Source organism: Mirounga leonina, unplaced genomic scaffold (assembly GCF_011800145.1).
Source record: "Mirounga leonina isolate KUSES-001 unplaced genomic scaffold, KU_Mleo_1.0 Mir_170, whole genome shotgun sequence".
NCBI classification, from domain to species: domain Eukaryota; kingdom Metazoa; phylum Chordata; class Mammalia; order Carnivora; family Phocidae; genus Mirounga; species Mirounga leonina.
The window spans coordinates 42,460,201-42,480,134 of record NW_023270433.1 but is presented as its reverse complement, the minus strand read 5'-3'; the positions used below and the strand labels follow the sequence as shown (position 1 = coordinate 42,480,134).

Sequence of the window (19,934 nt, the reverse complement as noted above, 5' to 3'; positions counted from 1 at the left end):
AAATTCTAAAGTACTTATGCTAAAATAAGACCTTGAAATGTATCAGTGCTGTTGAAAGAATCAGCAATGAAAATGAGTAGAGCAGAAGTTAAATAAAAGACAACCACTGACAAGTAACAGTGTAGGGTATTAAGTAGTAGAAGCAGATTCTATAAATAAACATTCTTATCTTATGTGGCAAAGGTATGAACATTATGCCACTGTAGCATCTGTGTTGTTGATTTTAGCTTATTCTTGTTCCTGAACTCCTGAAAACTTACCCACATCACACAGGAAAATCTCACAGTTCATCAGTGCAAAAATTTTATTTCTTCTTTATCTCCTCTTACCCCCCACTTTACAAGATCTGAAATTTTACTTAATCCACAGCCTTTTTTTTAACCATCTGTAATCAGTCATGTAAAACGTGAGAAAAAAACACTAATCAATTTAAAATCTCAGCCCCGTTCCCATTGTTACAGTAAATTTAGGATAAGTCTACAGCATTCACTTACTTTAGCTGGTTCTGATACTGAGGCATACTTTTTTATTTGAGAATCAACACCTAAAGACTTGGCTAACTGTACAGCATTTAAATCATCACTGATAAGTGTCCCAAGAGCCACAAGGAGTCTAAAAGTGGCTTCTAGGTCTTGTACAACTTCCAAGACTGTGCTAATTACTGATAAGCATTGAGCTTTCCCTTCAATGTTATGGTCTTTATGAAAACAAACAGAATAGTTCAGGGTCAGTGTAGCCAGAGCAATGTGAATGTTCTTATTGCTCCCTGATTTCAGTTCTATTGCATGAGACATTAGTGATTCCCTCTGGGACATCATGAGCTTTTGTCCTGCCTGGCCAACAAAACAATTACAAAAAGTCCTCAGAGCAAGCAGCTGGTTTGCTGGCTTTCCTTTAGGGTTCAGAAGACTGATAAGATGACTGCTGAACTGAGCCCCTTCCTTTTCATTGCAGAAGTTCTCATTCACACTGGGATGTTTAATTGATAACCGAAGAATGTCAAGTGCAGGAAAAACAATATCTATTAAAAAGAAAAATTCATTAATGTTTATAAAAACCCAGAAAATTCCTATGACTATTACTCAGTTTTAAGAATCTTATTTCATTAACACACGACCATTTCAGAAAATGTTAAAAACCATTTGCCTGCTTTACAAAATATGTATCTTTCTAAAACTTTTGTTAATTAATTTTTCATATTTATAGAGACTGGATTTATTTTTACAGGATCATGTACGCTTTAAAGATAATTTAAATGGGTTATTATCTAGCTTGATACATACTGAGTATTCAATAAATCCTAGTGGAATGAATGGGATGGGGACCTTGCTTTTAAAAATCCTGTAAGACCAGAGAGTTCCTATAAGACCAGAGAGTTGAAGAGGAAAAGCTTCTTTTTTTTAAAGTATTCCTTTTTTTTTTTTTTTTTTTTTTTGAGAGCGCACGCACATACGTGTGACTGGGAGTCGGGTAAGGGAAGGGAGGAGAAAATCTTAAGCACACTCTACGCCTAGTGCAGAGGCCAGTTCAGGGCTAGATCTCACAACTCTGAGATCATGACCTGAGCCAAAATCAAGAGTCAGGTGCTTAACTGATTGAGCCACCCAGGTGCCCCAAGAGGGAAAGCTTTTTTAATAGAATTCCAGTTGACAAATGCTAATAGGATGCTTACAGGTTGGTGGAGGGCTTTACATTCAAAGGATTGGGCAGACACCATCTGAATGAACCCACTCTATAATCTTAGCATCACTAAAAGTAAAGAATCCAGAAATTATGTGCCCTGTGATATAAAGGTAGTATGCAGCATTGTTTATAAAGCGTATTCATCTAAAAAAAAATCTAATTATGTTTAGCAGGAACTATAGAGATAGTGGAACACATTAAGTGATCTGCCAAATTCACAATATGGGATATTAAGCAGGACAAATGATTTTTCTTCTCTAATCAATAGCATGAAAAAGTAATAAGGGAGAGGACACTTTTGGAATTTAAAAGGAATTAAGTGAGTTAAAAAAATAATTATACCAAATGGTTGTAGCCTGGGGTTAATAGGTCACAAAACGTTCTTGGGTGGTTTGCAGGGGATCCACAAATGCTATAAAATGGCATATGAAATGGTATATGTATGAGGATCATTACATTCCCTTCAGATTCTCATAAGGCATGTGACCAAATCAAGACTATGAATTACAATTACCCAGGGTAACTTTTACTCAATCTAGAAACACCAGTAATACTGACAGAAATGAAAAGATATGCTTACTGCTTTCTAATTACATTTTAAAGACTGTTTCCATACCTTCAGGCCAGTTAATAGCTTTCCACAAAATCTGAAGTTGCTGGGCTGTGGGTTTTTCTGAAGAACTATTACATATGAGAGACAGTATCTTTTCAAGAAGTATCAAGTCATCCTCAGTTAACTTTTTCTCTTCAGGTGCAGTTCCATTAAGTTCCTTCAGTTTACCTAGAACCCAAACTCAAACTTTCAAAATTCTCTAACTGTAATTAGCCAAATATGATATAAAAATGTCAAAATTTTCAATAAGAGTATTCCACCATACACCATGGGGAAGGTAAGACTTTTCATGGCAATTATCAAAGACCATAAATTAAGAATAAGGCCTGTGAATGTTTTTAGTTGAGCACAGTAGAGAAAAAGAAAGGCTACTGTGATGATTTTTATTTTACCTGTTATTTTCTAAGATCTTATGAAACTTTCTGCTTCAAGTAAGTTTTAAAGTAGATCATACTTGTAATCATTTTGGTTTTCAAAGCAATATCATGTCATTATACGCAAGTATAGGTCAATCTTCTATTTTCTCAAAGAAAAAATTTATAACAACTTTTAGCCAACTTATGTCAACTTATATGACTGTTAATGAATTAACCGAAGAGTTAAATGTCTATTTATAATATTTAATTTATTGACTTATTTCCATATGCACATTTGACATCACATTACTTTAAAAACATATTTAATGGAAATACTGCCTTTTGTTACCATATTCATGAAACATGAATGTTTCATGTTTTCATGAAACAATTTTTTGTTAAAGATTTACTTATTTTAGAGACAGAGTAAGAGACCGGGGGTTGGGGGAGAGAGAGAATCTCAAGCAGACTCTCTGCTAAGTGTGGAGCCCGACATGAGGCTCTATCTCATAACCCTGAGATCATGGCCTAAGCCAAAACCAAGAGTCAGAAGGTTAACCGATTGAGCCACCTAGGCGCCCCTTACCAATGATTTTTATAAATATGGCATAAAGGTTAATTCTGACAACCCCCCCATTTTATATTGAGGTGTATATGTTATCATATCTCAATTCTCATGAAGTAGTCGTGGCAAACAGAGCTAGGATTCTCTGTCCAAAAAACACCTATCATTTTGTTTTCAGAGAAAAAAGTTAACAGAAAAAGCATTCAAAGTCAACTGAGCAGTTTCATTTTTAATGGACAATTTGAACAGCCTTTTATTATTATTTCTAAGGGCCACTAATTTTTTTAAGAGAAAACTTTTATTGTTTAAATGCTTTACTCATTCGTTTTCATTATTTTTTTTCCTGAAAACATTAAGATCTTAGGGGATTTCTATTTTTCCCTTTTAGTTTTTTTTTTTCATTAAAATCATCATAAAGCATTTACCTTATATTTGTATAAGGCTTCTTGAAAGTATTAAGCGTCCATTATCAGACTGTGTATTTGTAGTCGACGCAGTTGTGTAATCCCACAACAGAAGTCTCTATCATGTAAGCACCCAGTTCCTAGCTCATGTGAGGAGGAGAAACAGTCTTGAGTGCACTGCAAAGAGTCTATGGATATGTGAGAAAACTGTATAATTAAAATGCACTTACCTAATATTTGTGTAGGGTTTGCCTGGTCAAAAGTAACAGCCTCTTTTTTAGGGAAATAAATATTCACTGTCTTAGATGCAGCTGATCGGTAGGCACTATTCCCTATTTACAGAACAGAAGATGATGAAAATCATAAGGAGTAGACAAAACTGAGATTTTTCTAATTGTATGACTTTGTTTTAACAATTATTTAGATATGTAACTACAATAAATTTTAGTTTTTGGACTGGGAGCTTAAATGTAAAACAAAAGCCTTTCCATTTCATATTCTCTACATCTCTCATACTTCTAAGATTCAACCTAATTTACAAAGTTTTAAAAGATCAGAGAGTACATAACAATTATGAAACCTTCCATTCCCATCTTAAGGCATATTGTGTCTTTCTTCTCATGTCTTTTACTGCTTATTCCAAATGATATAGTAGGCATTGTCATTTTCTCCATCATTTAGTTTATTTTTATAAGTTTTATTCAAATTCCAGTTAGTTAACATAAAGTATAATATTAGTTTCAGGTGTACAATACAGTGATTCATCACTTCCATACATCACCTGGTGCTCATCACAATACATTCCTTAATCCCCGTCACCTGTTTAACCCATCCGCTCACCCACCTCGCCTCTGGTAACCATCAGTTTGTTCTCTATGGTTAAGAGTGTTTCTTGGTTTGACTCTCTCTCTTTTTCCCCTTTGCTCATTTGTTTCTTAAATTCCACATTATGAGTGAAATCATAAGGAACACGTGGTGTGTATACAAACACACACACACACTGGAATATTAGTCAGCCATAAAAAAGAATGAAATCTTGCCATTTGCAATGATGTGGATGGAATGAGACAATGTATTATGCTAAGTGAAGTAAGTCAGTCAGAGAAAGACTAAGGCCATATGATCTCCATCATTTCAATAAATCCCCCCAAGATGTAGGTTCCTGAAGGGAAAGGGTCCTAGTCTTTTATACATTTTTATTTCCTAAGTCCCTATTATAGTAACCAAAATGCAGTGTGTCAAAAAAAAACTGGCACAGGATGAAAATTTAGCACAATACATAGTGACTAAAGTCAATTAAAGTATAATTTAAACCTAATTTGTATTTTACCTGCATTCCAAATCTTAATTTAGCATTGGTGGTTCAGTGGTAGAATTCTCGCCTGCCAAATCTTAATTTATTTTTGTTCCAATGCAAAAATTAAGGTATTTCGCAAAAATACATATAAAACGTTTTGATTTTCTGAATATATCAGAAACAGGAATAAGGTAGGTAAAGATTAAGTTATGAGATAAATACACAAAATTAATTTTAATTGCTTATAAAGCATAAATATTTATTGATATGATCAAAGATGAGCTAAAAGACATTGCCTAAAGTCCTGGTCATTACAGTCTAGTTGTGGTAAGGAGAATGCAAATCAAATACCATCCAAACAATTAAGTAAAACAAGAAAGAAAAATATAGGGTGCAATGCGAGCTTATCATAGAGTAGGTGATCCAGCAAAGGGCATATGTGAACATCCAGGAAATTTCATTTAATAAATACTATATTACAAAATTAAATAAAAAAAGAAAATGGAGGAAAAAGCCAAACAATAATTTGTGATCTAAATAACAAAGCAAAGGGGCGCCTGGGTGGCTCAGTTGGTTAAGCGACTGCCTTCGGCTCAGGTCATGATCCTGGAGTCCCGGGATCGAGTCCCGCATCGGGCTCCCTGCTCGGCAGGGAGTCTGCTTCTCCCTCTGACCTTCCTCCCTCTCATGCTCTCTGTCTCTCATTCTCTCTCTCTCAAATAAATAAATAAAATCTTTAAAAATAAATAAATAAATAAAAATAACAAAGCAAAGGGCTCAAGTATTCTAAAACAGAACAGCATCTACCAAACTCCTGAGGTAGAAAATAGCATGGGACGCTCAAGAAACTGACACAGGCCGGTATGGCTGGGCAGAAAAAAGGCAGAGAGGAAGGTGATACAAGCCAAGAAAAAATATTCAATGGGAAACCATTAAAGGATTTTAATCAGGGGAGGAGTATAAACAAAGTTCTACTGTAAAATGATCGCTGGCTGCAGTATGGACCATGGAGAGACCAATTTGGAGGATATTACTTCATTTGTCTAAGTAAGAGATGACAATAAGTTTGACTAAGGTATATAAGGCCCAGTATACACACCAAACTGTTAAAAACTATAACTTCTAAAAAATGACAGGAAGCACAGTTAACTTTAGACCCTTTTCTAATACAACAGGTACAGCTAACAATTACTAAGTATTTATTCTGTATAAAGTGCTTTATATACATTTTGTAATTTTAAGCTCTTAACTCCATGAGGTAGACATTACTTCAACTTTACAAATGAGAAAAGTAGAGGCACAGAAACAGAATAACTGGCTCAAGGCAAAACACGTAAAAAGTAGTGGAACAGAGATTTGAATCTAAGCATTCTCACTCCAGAGTCCTCAATCTTAATCATTGTGTTATACTTCAATACCACCAGTCAATGTTACTTTTGCAGTGAAAAAATAGCTTACAAAAATCATCACATACCAAGTTAGTTCTTAAGTAGAGTGCTGATTCGTTAAGTATATATTTTATTATGGTCAAGAACATATATGTCCCACATATATTAGTCTCTTGTAGAAAATAACAAGTCGGGGAAAACATATGGCAAGAGGTGAACCACAAATTTAGTTCTGCATTTTATTAATAGTCAATACAGAGGGAAGCATGTCTGCCTATATTCAACACTGATGAACAAGTAAGATGTGTCAGAGTCTAGGCAAGATACTAAGAATAAAAAAGAAAAATTAATTGGTCAGGAGAAGGCCAGATAGCATAGGCCTAAATCACAAAAGCAATTTTTTTTCTGGGTCCTCTTAAACAGAACATGTAGCATAGTAAATAACATTCTCTCTTTTTTAAGGTTTTTATTTTGACAGAGAGAGAGAGAGAACGTAAGCAGGGGGGAGTGGCAGAGGCACAAAGAGAAGCAGGCTCCCCGCTGAGCAAGGAGCCCGATGCAGGACTCAATCCCAGGACCCCAGGATCATGACATGAGCCAAAGGCAGACGCTTAACCAACTGAGCCACCCAAGCGTCCCTGAATAACATTCTCAATACATTAAGAATGAACAAAGGAGAGATGCAAAAAAACTCAGTTTTCATAAGGGTAGTGAGTAAACCAGAGCTATGACAGAATAGCAGTTTTCAGTCCTGGCTACACATTAGAATCACATTGGAAGATTACAAAAACTACACTTGCCAAGGCCTCAAACCAGAGCAGTAATAGACTCAGTGGGCTTCTCTGGAGATGAGGTTTTTTTAAGTTTCCTACATGAGTCCCATATGCAGTATGAAAAATTCTGAGAACATTCTAAAAGCCAGGTCAAGGGGTACCTGGGTGGCTCAGTCATTAAGCGTCTACCTTCAGCTCTGGTCATGATCCCAGGGCGCTGGGATCAAGTCCTGCATCAGGCTCCCTGCTCGGCGGGGGGCCTGCTTCTCCCTCTCCCACTCCCCCTGCTTGTGTTCCCTCTCTTGCTGTGTCTCTCTCTGTCAAATAAATAAATAATATCTTTAAAAAAAAAAAAATAAAAGCCAGGTCAAGAAGTTTGGTCTTAATCTACTACATGAAAAGTTCTCTAGCAAGAAAAAGATACCAGTTTTCTCAATCTTTCATTAAATAAAAGTTTCAATGAATTTTAAAAATGTAAAAAAAGAAGAAGAAGAAGAAGAAGAAGAAGAAAAAGAAGAAGAAAAAGAAATGAAAAGTGGAAAAGTGTGTACCTGTAAATGGATCAACTCCAGCCATGGTAGTTCCCATACTGGCAGACCCTGGCACATAACGACCACCACCTAAAATGTAATAACACATCTAGTAAGCAAAGGTAACTGCAAGTTAAAGTTCAAAATGCTCCTCTCTACATAGAATAACTTATTTTCATTATGAGTCACACTTCAGCATGGCATATTTATATACATAATAAATGGGCTATAAATTCATTTAGAATAGTACCTGGCATATAGTTGGTGATAAATGTTAGTCTTAAAAGTAATTCTCAAATTACAAAATAAACATTAGATGCCTTATACATTATAATTACAGATGCTAATGAATTGAAAAAGCATTAGTGAATTGGAGAGAAGAAATTAAAAGATTCCCATAATGAAATGTAAACACAGGGTGCCTAGCTGGCACAGTTGGTAGAGCATTAGATTCTTGATCTTAGGGTTGTAAGTTCAAGTCCCACAATGGGTACAGAGAGTACATAAAAAGAAAACGTTAAAAAATTAAAAACAATCAAAAAAAATAAATGTGAACACTATTCTACTGAAATAGAGAGGATCAGCTAATACATAAGCAAAAAAGAGACTAGGTAAGATTTAGGGATGCTAATGATAATAGCTCTGTCTCACATTTGAGATCCTACTTGTGGATGTCTCATTGAAAATGGAAAGAAAGGAACATGAAAAACCAGTGTAGAGAAAGAATCAGCAGGATTTGGAGATGTTCAGAGTCCTGATCAGCCTTTGTGGGAAGAAGAAAGATGAGCTACTTTTCCAGCCCCTCTGAATTTAATATCTAGGCATTGGTATAACCGGTGTAACACATACAGAAAAAGCAAACTATACAAAAGAAAAAAACCCCCAAACTGTAGATATAAATAAATTAAAATAACGAAGAACACAGAATAAGAGGCTTTGTTGAGTTTTTACTAATATGCTAGGTAGCATGCTAAGCATCTTTTTAAAAAAGATTTATTATTTGTATGAGAGAGAAAGGGAGAGAGAGAGAGTGTCTGTGTGCGCGTGTGTGTGCGTGCACGCAAGCATGCCGGGGGAAGGGGCAAAGGAGAGGGAGAGAGAAACCCAAGCAGATTCTGCTGGGGGCAGAGCCCAAGGTTGGGCTCAATCTCATGACCCTGAGGTCATGACCTGAGCTGAAACCAAGAGCCGGCTGTTTAACTGACTGCACCACCCAGGTGCCCTGCATGCTAAGCATCTTATATTATATACTCATTGAAGTATCAATTAGATACCATTATTATTACTATTTTAGAAGAAGGCTGGATAACTTGCCCAAGGCATTAATTATAAAGGCAAAGTACAATTCTACACTTTTCTAAATGTGGTTCTCAACCACGTGAGAGTCACCTGTTCAATATGCAGATTCCTAGGCCCACCCATAACAGCCTAGTGGTTCTCCAAATTGGCTTCTCTTTAGAAACTTATAGGGAGCTTTTAAAGTTACCTAACGGCAAAACAAACAACAAAGAACATTTAATCAGAATCCATGGGTGAGAGATCAGGGCATGAGTAATTTTTACCTCCTCACCAACCTAGTGTATCAGAATTATCTCTGTGGGAAGGACCTTATGAATTAAACAAGCATCCCAGATGATTCTAATTAACATTAGAAGTTTGAGAAGCACATAAATAAGGAAAAGGAAAGAGAATTAAGATTGACCTTAAGCTGTAAGGTGAACGGGAAAAACTCTTTGCCCCAGTGCTACTGGTAAAATTGGGGGAATATATACTAAAATATATTGAGGGCTTAAATATAGTCCAGGCATTTTGCTAAACTTCACATGTACTATACCATTTAATTTTCATAACATCTCAATATGTAGGTGCGGTTATCTATTTTTTATAATAGTGTGGTTGTTATCCTAGTATGCTATCTTGCATATCTCCATAATCACTGAATCTTCGGAGTTACTGACATTGTGCAACAGTGAGACAGACGGCCCCAGGAGTTCTCTTGATTTTGATGGTATGCTTGAAGCTTCCTTCTGTTCCAAGAAAAAGCTGCTAATGAGATCTGTGAACTACGCTGTTCTAAGTTTCAGGGCATCACTATGTCTGAATAAGCCATCACCTCTTATCTACTCTTCAGATCCTTACTACCTTATTAAATTGCATTATGTCATCAAGGGTTTCCTTAATAGCCATTGTGCCATCACAACATTTAGCTGGATCTTGATAGATGGTGATTGTAGCATACTGGTTACCAATGCACGGGGTACGGCTATGGGGCATCTGGGCCACCAATTCATTCACAGGAGAGAAGAAGCTCACTGAGAGCAATTCACAACTTCATGATAGTGACTGAAGGTTGTGTGTTGATCCAATCTATGGTTTAGACAGGAATCTATGTTGGCAAGGCCAGTGGATACCATTAAGTGCCAAGAATCTTTTCCCAAATTGGGTATATTGTCCGGGAACTCTGGCTGATGATCCAACAAAAGCATCATAAAATACACCAAAGGCTACTCTGAAAACAGAGACTTCTTCAGCTGCATTAAAGTCCAAGCTTGGCAATTTTTTCCCAGTAGTGTTGATGCTGAGGCATGCATACCTTGGTAAATAAAGTCATTGTGAAGAGATACACCAACACTTCCAGGGCTTCACGAAGGCCATTAATAACATAGATTAGAAGACTAATCCTGGGTGGACTGTGTCCTTCCATGCTAAGGCAAAATATGCTTAAACAGACTTCTTGACTGCACCGCTTCATCCAATATCAACGACTCACATGGCTCCTTTGCTTGTGATCAGTAGAATCTCGCCAGTAATAGCACTCATGCTGTGTCTTGGTTGGTGGGTTCCCCTATTATCTAATTTCACAGATAAAAAAATTAGGCTCAGACAGGTTAAGCAACTTGCCAACTTCTCATAGCAAGTAAGTGGTAGAGCCAGATTTTGAACCAAGGTCTATCTGACTCTAAAAACTATGCCCTTAATGACTCTTGCTCTCCTTGCAGGAAGGACCACTGGAGAAAACGATGAGTTCTAATAATATGCTATTTAAAAGTCATGAGAAAAACTACAAAATACTCCAGGAAAAAGCAAAAATTAGAAGTTAAAGAAAAGGAGATCCATCAAAATTGGAATATAGATAAGGGAATTATTAATTATTAGATGATGTCTCCAAAATGTAAAGCCATATAATGCAAAATGCTACACATTAAGTGAAGAAAGCTGTATTTATCAAAACTGCATCCCACCTGTAAAAGGATCTGCTGCAGGCAGTGTATTAGAAGATCCTGATGAAGACCCCGGAACATACCGACCACCACCTATGCATGCAAACAAAGGAAAAGCTGAAGTATGCCAAAATTTTGAATTTCATAAACAGCACAATGCTTACATTAGGAGACTCTAAGCTTGGAGAAAAAAATAGAAGAGCAAAGCTGTCACATGACAGTATAACAGAAATTAGTCAACATCTTATAGTACGAAAGACTACTAAGAAACTAAAATTTCAGTGATTCTCTAGGTTTCATTTTCTCAACTTTAGCACTTTATTAGGTGTTAGCCACTGCCTTTAAATATTAAAATAACTAAAAATTCAAATATAAAAGGAGATATTACAGGTGGTCTCTGACCTAAATAATATACACATGTAATCAGTTCCTGCTGCTATACAAATTCACTAGAATTCCTGCTGTTGCTATCAGAACCACAGGCATCAAATGTTAATCTTTTAGAGAACCCCTGAGTTCATTAACTCATGTGTCAAATAGTGCGTGCAGTGCTGGGGATCCAGCAGGGAACAAGATTGCTTGTATCCACTGAAGCTTACAACCTACTGGAGAAGAGAATTTTTCAAAGGCGATGAGTGCCACAAAGGAAAGAGATTTCCATTTATACTTTTACAAATGTGTGGTGTGTGTGAGTGTGTGTGAGTATATGTTTTGTTAGTACCTCTAGGGAAATAATCAGAGGTGTCTACAATAAGACATATGTAAAAAGTACACACAAAAGGATGCTTATAAAGTTAGAGATTCAGAAGAGCAAAAAAAAAGCCAGAGCTAAGATTTCCAGATGGAGCCAGCTGCTCTAACATCTGTCTTCTGCTCCACAAAACAGCTGACACAATACTATGATCATGTGTTCACTCTTCTGTACTGTCTGAAATTCTATCAACAGAATACCCAGATAATAAATCCATTTTTTTTTTCTGTCAAGTGCAACTATTGGGAGGGGTTACATCATTTATACTCAGTAGTGAGTCAGTCTGATAATTCTGTTTAAGTCAACATGCAGGTGACATTAGCTTTACTAGGTGAATGAGCAATGGAATTTTGAAATAGAGAAAGAAGAGATAATTTAGTTAGGAGCATGAAGTATCTGTGAGGGAGGAAGACGGGAAGGGATATGGAATCCTTGTAAAACAAGGAAGAGCACTAGCACATGAAAAATGCTGTGAGAAATGACAACAGGAAAATATTAACAATAAGGTGCTAATTTCAGAATTTTATTTAGAGCTGGCCCTGTACCTGAGAAAAAAGGAAGCATTTTATTTCCTCCTGTACCATGGCCTCAGTTCCCAGGACCCAAAACTCAGGCTAGTACAACTAGTATTATAATCCATTTCCTAGGAAAAAGGACTCAGACTAATACTACTAGGATTATAATCTATGGACTGGTCTGAGAACCTAATACCATTTATAACATTTTTTTTTTTTTTGCCCTTCCCTGCCTCTCCTCAAATCCCCATTTAGAACATTTTAGACACTATATGTTATAAACAATTGACTTAAAAATGTGGAATACAAAGCACATGTAAACTCAAACTACCCATAGTTCAATCCTAGATTTGATGCCCAACTAACCAATTTAGCCTCATGTGAAAAGAATCTGTTTACTAAAATTCACCAAAACACATATTTTTAAAAAGGAGTAACTATATAAAGGAACTTCTGAGTTTCTTTTCATTTCATATGACTAAATTAAATTTTCGTGATTTAGTTTACAGTGTGGCTGTATTTTTGAAAGGGAAAAGGGGCACCTGGGTGGTTTAGTCAGTTAAGCATCCAACTCTTGATTTCAGCTCAGGTCATGCTCTCATGGGTTGTGAGACAGAGCCCCGCATCAGGCTCAGCATGGAGTCTGCTTGAGATTCTTTGTCTTCCTCTTTCTTTGCCCCTCACCCCCCCCGCATGTGCACAGTCTCTCTCTCTAAAATAAATGATAAATAAAATCTTGAAAAGGAACAACATATAATTGTTATATAAATACAGAATTACTATATGAATTTAAAGTAAAAACCTGCTATAGATCTTAGATCTTGGTTTTTATTTAAACAGCTAATCATAATGGATGTTTAAACACATCAAAAGCAAAAAAAAAAAACAAAAAAAACAACCAACATTGTTGAAAGTACAGAAGACTTTCCTAACTTACCTGTAAAAGGATCTGAAAAACTGGTATTCCCAAGTCCTAACATTTGACCTTTTGTGTTATCAATAATAAATTTAGCCACCTGATCCAAAAACATGGGATTCAAATCATTCTTCTGTAAGAAGTTGTATGCAGTTAACCAGGGATCATCACTGACGTTATATGGCAATTTATATGATGGTCCACCTTCATTGACATCAATTGAGAAAACATAATCAAATTCCTTCAATAGGAATACAAAAAGGAGACAAATGATTACTAACTTATCTGTTCATATTAATGACATATATATCACAGATGTTATATGTCCTTTTTAAAATAATTATTATAACACTTAAACTTTCTCCAAAATGCAATGTTAAAATCTTCCACTTGGAATATGATGATTGATAGCAACCACCTACATGTGCTGCAAGATCAGCGTTTCACTAGGGGTGGAGGCAGGAGATGTATTACAACTACACAATTAAGGCCAAAGGAGGGTTTCTAATTGGTTGATCTCAAGGCCAAAAGTATTAGCTGTTACCATGCCCCACTCAGCAAAACATGCTGGCATTATAAGCACTGCTCTGTAGGGGCCCTCATATCTTGTCAAGTTAAATATAGTGAGGCACAAAGCATTAGGTGAAAGGTGGCACAGAAGCTCCTAATCCAAAATGGTTGGGAACAGTTTACGTATGGTAAGTACCCAAAGACAAACAGTGGCTAATCTATTAAATGCAGCTCCCCTACATGGAAAGAACTTTTTTACAAATCAATTTCCAGGCAGGGAAAAGAGGAAATCCTCTCCATAGAAACGAATTTTTAAATGTCAAACACCAAAGAAAATTTTATTAGCATGGGGAAAAGGGAAAAGAAAACCTTTGTCTAATGCTTTAAGATAATGGTAATTAGAAAGTAGAAGTTGACATACTTTCCCTTCATATAAGACTTTTCCAGATGTTTGCTGATTAGCACCAGATGAGCCAACAACATCACCAATTTTTATCCACCTCCCTTCACTAACACTCCACTGATAGGCTTCGACTTTCTCCCCATCTCTGATTAGGCGAGTCTGTCCTTCTCTAGTACCTTAAAATAGAACATTTAAGAATCAAAGGTAGAATAGCAGAGTAAAATTCAAAGCCATTTAGATTAAAAAAATTTAACTTTAAAATTTATACATAAAACAGAATATGTATTTGGTTAAATGAAAATTTTATTAAAAGATTTTACAATGTTACTCCACTGCAAAGTGGCCCAAAAGAAAATAATGGTTAAAAGGAACCTATATAAACAAAGGAAGGTTAAAAAAGTATGTTTCTACTAGAAAGAGGCCAGCTCACTAAAAATAAAACAAGTTTTATTACTGAGTATCTTCTGACAACATTTTCACTTTAGTAAATGACCCTCCATTCTTCTAGCTTTTCAGGCCACAAAGTACAGAAGAGTCTGATTCCTCTTCCCCTGAACTCCATGGTCAATCCTTCAGCAAATTCTATCTGTTCTATCTTTAAAAAAGATCTAGAAAACTACCTCTTCTCGCCATCTCCATTGCTACCCAATGGTACAAGCCACCATCATTTCTCAGTTGGATGGCCTCCTACTCTTGCCCTGGAACTCCCTAAAGTCTATATTCAACACAGCAACCATAAAAACTCTTTCAAAAGTTGAAAGCGCTCCTGCCACTCCTCTGCTGGAGGCCCTTCAACAGCTTCCCATCTCTCTTGGTTAAGGCCTAAGTCCTTGGAATGAGGTACAAGGCCTAATATATCATCCTCTCTGACTTTACCTTCCATTATGCCTCCCCTCAACCCACCTCCCCACTTCAGCCATGGAGTCTTTACACTGGCCCTTAATTCTGCCCATGTTGGCAAGATTTGCTTCTTTGCCTCCTTAAGGACTTGAATGTCACATTCTCAGCAAAGCCTTCAGTGGCAGAGATAGCTAGCTGTCTTCCAGAGATTCACATTCCTATTCCATAGGGTAGAGCTGTAGCTGTAGCAAGGTATAGTTCCTAGATGCCACACGCTGAGAAGTGGTCAGTGGAATCTGACTGGGTGTGATATGAGCCAGTTCTAGGCCTAGTCCATCATCCTCTATCCTCCCCTTTTATTCTGTCTGATGGCTGAATGTCTCTACACAAGAGGACCTTGGAAGCTACATGCTAAAGATGGTGGTTTCCATCAGCCTGGGTCCCTGAGTGGCCACAAGGAACAAAACTGCTCTACAAACATGCTCAGCCTACCTTGCCATCAACTGAGCTTTGAATGTTCAACAAATAAACTTCTCTTGTATTAAGTGACTGAGATTTTAGAATTTATCTGTTACAGCAACTAATGCTATCCTAAGTATTATATATTTCCTGACCATTGTATTTAAAATTACAAAACACCCCAACTCCTGCTTTGTTTCCCATGGTACTTATCATTATCTGACATACTTATATCAATACTTATTTGCTTTTTAATTATCTGTCTCCTGTAGAACATAAATTTATAAGAGAGATTTTTGTTCCTTTTGTTATTTGCTGCGTTCCCCAGAGCTTAGAACAATGCCTGGAACACACTGGGTACTTATTTACTCTGTGTGTGTGTGTGTGTGTGTAATGACAAAGAGACTACATTTTGTAAAGAATTGTAAAAATATGGGGCGCCTGGGTGGCTCAGTCGTTAAGCATCTGCGTTCAGCTCACGTCATGATCCTGGGGTCCTGGGATCGAGCCCCGTATCAGGCTCCCTACTTGGCGGGAAGCCTGCTTCTCCCTCTCCCACTCCCCCTGCTTGTGTTCCTGCTCTTGCTCTCTCTGTCAAATAAATAAATAAAATCTTAAAAAAAAAAAAAAAAAGAATTGTAAGAATATTAAAAACATGACAGCATAATGCATCAGTTCTCCAACTTTTGATTTCAAGATCTCTTTACAGTCCTAAAAGTTATTCAAAAGCCCAAAGAACTTCTATTAATGTGGGTTATATTAATTGACTTACTGGATTTGAAATTAAAAATAAAAAGTAAAATATGTTCACTTAATGGAAAACAATAATAATTACATATTGAATAATTAATATTTTAATGAAAAATAACAGTTTTAGAAATTTACTGAGAAGACTGGCTTTGTTTTATGTATTTATAAATCTCTTTACTGTCTCTCTTAATAGAAGACAGCTGGATTATCATACCTGCCTCTGCACTCAATCTGTTGTAATCTGTTGTTTTGTTTGAAGTATATAAAGAAAATCCAACCTCAAGCATATAATTGAAAGAGAAATGACTAGTTTAATAGCCTTTCCAGAAAAATATGAATATTCTACAAATAGTAGGTCTTTAAAGGTTATACTTTAGAATCTGAAACCATATCAATTTTTTATGCTATTAAACACTGAAATCCATTGGTCTGTCTTACAAACTCCTGATAGCAGACACAAATTTTCCAAAATTTCAATTTTCACTTGAGAGTTTTGAATTTTATCTTTAGCAATAAATACTGTCAGTATTTTCCCTAAAGCGACATGGTCACTTTGTTCTTTTTAAAAAAAAACAGTCTGCCCCAAACCCAAGCTTGGATTACCATAGTTAGTTGTTCTTTGAAATAAATATGGCATTCCATGAAAAAGTTCAGCCTGCAACTCAAAGGAATGCACAAGTACTTACTCTCGAAACACCATGGTACTTTGGAATACTTTATCTGTACTTTACATTTTGTCAACTAGAATATTAACAAAGACATGCACTAAAGGGTCGAGATGCAGTAAAATTACTTTTTAATGCTTTATCAAGGACATTCTTATGGGCAAATGGCTTTTTATTTCAACTGCACCTACATGCCAGTGAAGAGTACAAGAACTACAAGAACAGTCTGGTGTCACCACCTTGATTTCTATACTGAGGAGCCAGCAGTTTTGGGGTATTTTTTTAAATCCACCATTGTTTTGGGGCCATAAGTGTAAATGTTAACACAGTAGAAAAGTCAAATTAACAGCTTAGTGTTATAAAATTAGTTTGACTTTATGGACATCCTGAAAGAGTCTCAGAATTCTCAGGGGTCCATGGACGAAGTTCTGAGGACCAGTGATATAATGGATCAGGCATGTATCTAGATTTCATTCGAAATAACCACTGTCCTCTGATTTAAACTCAAATGATCCCCAACTCGTTAGGCAGACATTGCCTTATTTGAACTCATTTTTATTTTTAGTCTATACAACCTCTCTCAGAGAATCCAATCAACCAAAAGGTATTAAATGAGTGACTTTTTAGTACCTATATATGAGCTAAGTATTAGGAGATTTATTTAAAACAAAAACAAGATTCCTGTTTATGAGGAGTTTAGCTCAAAGTCTTTAAAACTGTGAGACAGAGGCAAGAACATGGTTTCTCACAGTGGTTAAGTATAACAGTAAAAATTCTAAAAAAATCCCTATATGGCAATGAGAATAACACTTAATGACTAGCAAAACAACCTCTTTTTTCTTATCATTCTAATTATTCCAAAAGGCAAACATGGTAGCATTTTTTACTACTACATATACTGAAATATTTACCAGGTTCATTCAGATGTTCCCTCCCAGGAAGCTGCTCAGCATTAATGTCTCCTAAATCACCAGTTTTGGAATCAATGGTTGCCTGAGAGAGTTCTTTTTCAAAAGCCTTGATTTCTTCAGCACTTGCTGTCCGATCCTCTGATTCTGTAAACACTCTAATAATACCATCACTATAAGGAAAAAACAAATTGATTTGAAGTCACTGCCATAGTGCATGAACATTATCACATCTGAATGATCCAAAGCAAAAATAATCTGTATTTGTGAATATGAGAAACATTACTATGTATTTATGGCTGAGTAGAGCCCTATGCTGACTTCACACACTATCCTCTGCTGCTTTCTAAAGCCATGTTTAGGGTAGAAAAAGGATAATTTAAGGGAAAAGTCACTGACAAAGGACAGAGAAATAGATATTTGACACAATTTTGAATTCCAAGTTAAGTATTTACCATCATAAAAATCTAGAGACATAACATATACCTCAAGTCAATATTACATAGGTACGTGAGTATGAAGAAGGGCAGTGGGTTGGTTTACTTTACAAAGGATTCAAACACCCAACATAAAGCTTAGAAAATAGCAAATGCTCATTATCTGTCCATTCAGGAAACAGAGTCTGTCTTTACTCTGATTAACTAGCGATGTAATCCCAATCAAGAAAAAACCAGCCTCGCCTTGGACTAGATGGCAACCCCAACCTCTAGTTTTGGGTAGGAGAAGCAAGTTAGTCACTTTCAAATGCACTAATCCTGCCCAATTCTTCTTTTTTTTTTTTTTTAAAGATTTTATTTATTTATTTGAGACAGAGAGAATGAGAGAGAGAGAGAGCACATGAGAGGGGGGAGGGTCAGAGGGAGAAGCAAACTCCCTGATGAGCAGGGAGCCCGATGCGGGACTCGATCCCGGGACTCCAGGATCATGACCTGAGCCGAAGGCAGTCGCTTAACCAACTGAGCCACCTAGGCGCCCAATCCTGCCCAATTCTACAGAGAACTTGGTTTCTTACTTAACCTTCCACTAACAGGAACTTCACCTTTTCCGTTTGTTTATTTTTCTTCAACTTTAAATATGCTTGGGAGGAAAATAATGAAACCAACAAATCTGCACTTGACCCAGCCAAAAAGTAAATCACCTCCTTTATTAGGCCCTCCATCTCTTATAGCTGCTGCTTTCTTTTTTTCTCCATCTTCCATGCCAGATCCACTGGCATGACTGTGGCATATCCCCAACTTGAACCTCAGAAGTCTAAAACTGAGGTCCTCACCTTCTATACCAAACCAGTTCTCCCACTTCCCCAATTTTATTAATGCAATCACCAAAAGGGAGAAGCTTTACGCTTTTCTTTTATCCTTCTTCTGATCATCCTTCCTCTGCAATATCTCATATTTTGGCCTCTTATCTATTAGCACTGTGGGGATAACATTTCATAATGGCACATCCCTACTACTGAACTGCTTTCTAAATTGTTTTCCTTGGGAAGCCTGGGTGGCTCAGATGTTTAAGCATCTGCCTTCGGCTCAGGTCATGATCCTGGGGTTTTGGGATTGAGCCCCAAGTTGGGCTCCCTGATCAGCGGGGAGTCGCTTCTCCCTCTGCCTCCTCCCCCTCCTCGTGCTCTGTCTCTCTCAAATGAATAAATCTTTGACAAAAAAATAACAATAAGCACTTATTATTTAAAAAATAAATAAATTGCTTTCCTGCCCACTGTCACCACTAGTTAAATCCAACTTATGTATGTAATTAATTTGCAGGTTATGCTTTAATTATGTCACTACTTCAAAAGCCAGGACCTTTACCTCAAGCACAGAATCTAAAAAATGCCGGCATTCAAGGCTTTCCATAGTTATGCTCTGCTTTACTGCCTTATCACCTTATCAGCACTCCCCACTATTCCCCAGCATGAGTCCTCCACCGTTTTCCTTCATTTCCCACATGTATCACTCTCGTGCCCATGCCACACCTTTATTTATACCATTTGTTTTGATAGAAATTATCATTTCCCTTCTTACTCATTATCTTTCAATATGCAATTCAAATTTCTTTTTCTTTAAAAGTTTTCCCACACTAATCTCTACCTTCTCAAATTTCTTTTGCATTCAATGTTTGACTGCACAACCTGCAGTACAATACCAGTGTAAAATATCATGTATCATTAATGTAAAAGTTGTCATGCCTAGTACTGTTTTTTCAGTCCAGAAATAGACATACGGTCTCCCAATTCACCTGAAGTTCTCTTATGGCCTATCTCTGTGCGCTAGAGAGGCTATCAAAGGCCTAGACATTTGATTTTTTTTTTTTAAGATTTTATTTATTTATTCATGAAAGACAGAGAGAGAGAGAGAGAGAGACAGAGAGAGAGAAGCAGAGGGAGAAGCAGGCCT

At 36.6% G+C, this 19,934-nt stretch overlaps 1 protein-coding gene across 3 annotated transcripts in view; it reads right to left on the bottom strand.

The window, feature by feature from the left end:
- Window positions 1–289: 289 nt before the first annotated feature.
- Window positions 290–19,934, bottom strand: part of PLAA (phospholipase A2 activating protein) — a 38,342-nt gene continuing 18,697 nt past the window's right edge. The window contains exons 7-14 of one of the 3 annotated variants that reach the window (XM_035016531.1): window positions 17,551–17,720; window positions 13,944–14,101; window positions 13,034–13,253; window positions 10,852–10,923; window positions 7,631–7,699; window positions 3,852–3,953; window positions 2,300–2,464; window positions 290–1,021 (exon numbers count right to left, since the gene is read on the bottom strand). In XM_035016531.1, coding sequence (XP_034872422.1) covers window positions 456–1,021; window positions 2,300–2,464; window positions 3,852–3,953; window positions 7,631–7,699; window positions 10,852–10,923; window positions 13,034–13,253; window positions 13,944–14,101; window positions 17,551–17,720 — 1,522 coding nt within the window. In that variant the 3' untranslated portion in view covers window positions 290–455. The remainder of the gene's footprint in view (window positions 1,022–2,299; window positions 2,465–3,851; window positions 3,954–7,630; window positions 7,700–10,851; window positions 10,924–13,033; window positions 13,254–13,943; window positions 14,102–17,550; window positions 17,721–19,934) is intronic. The other 2 variants (XM_035016533.1, XM_035016532.1) reach the window with 2 other exon arrangements.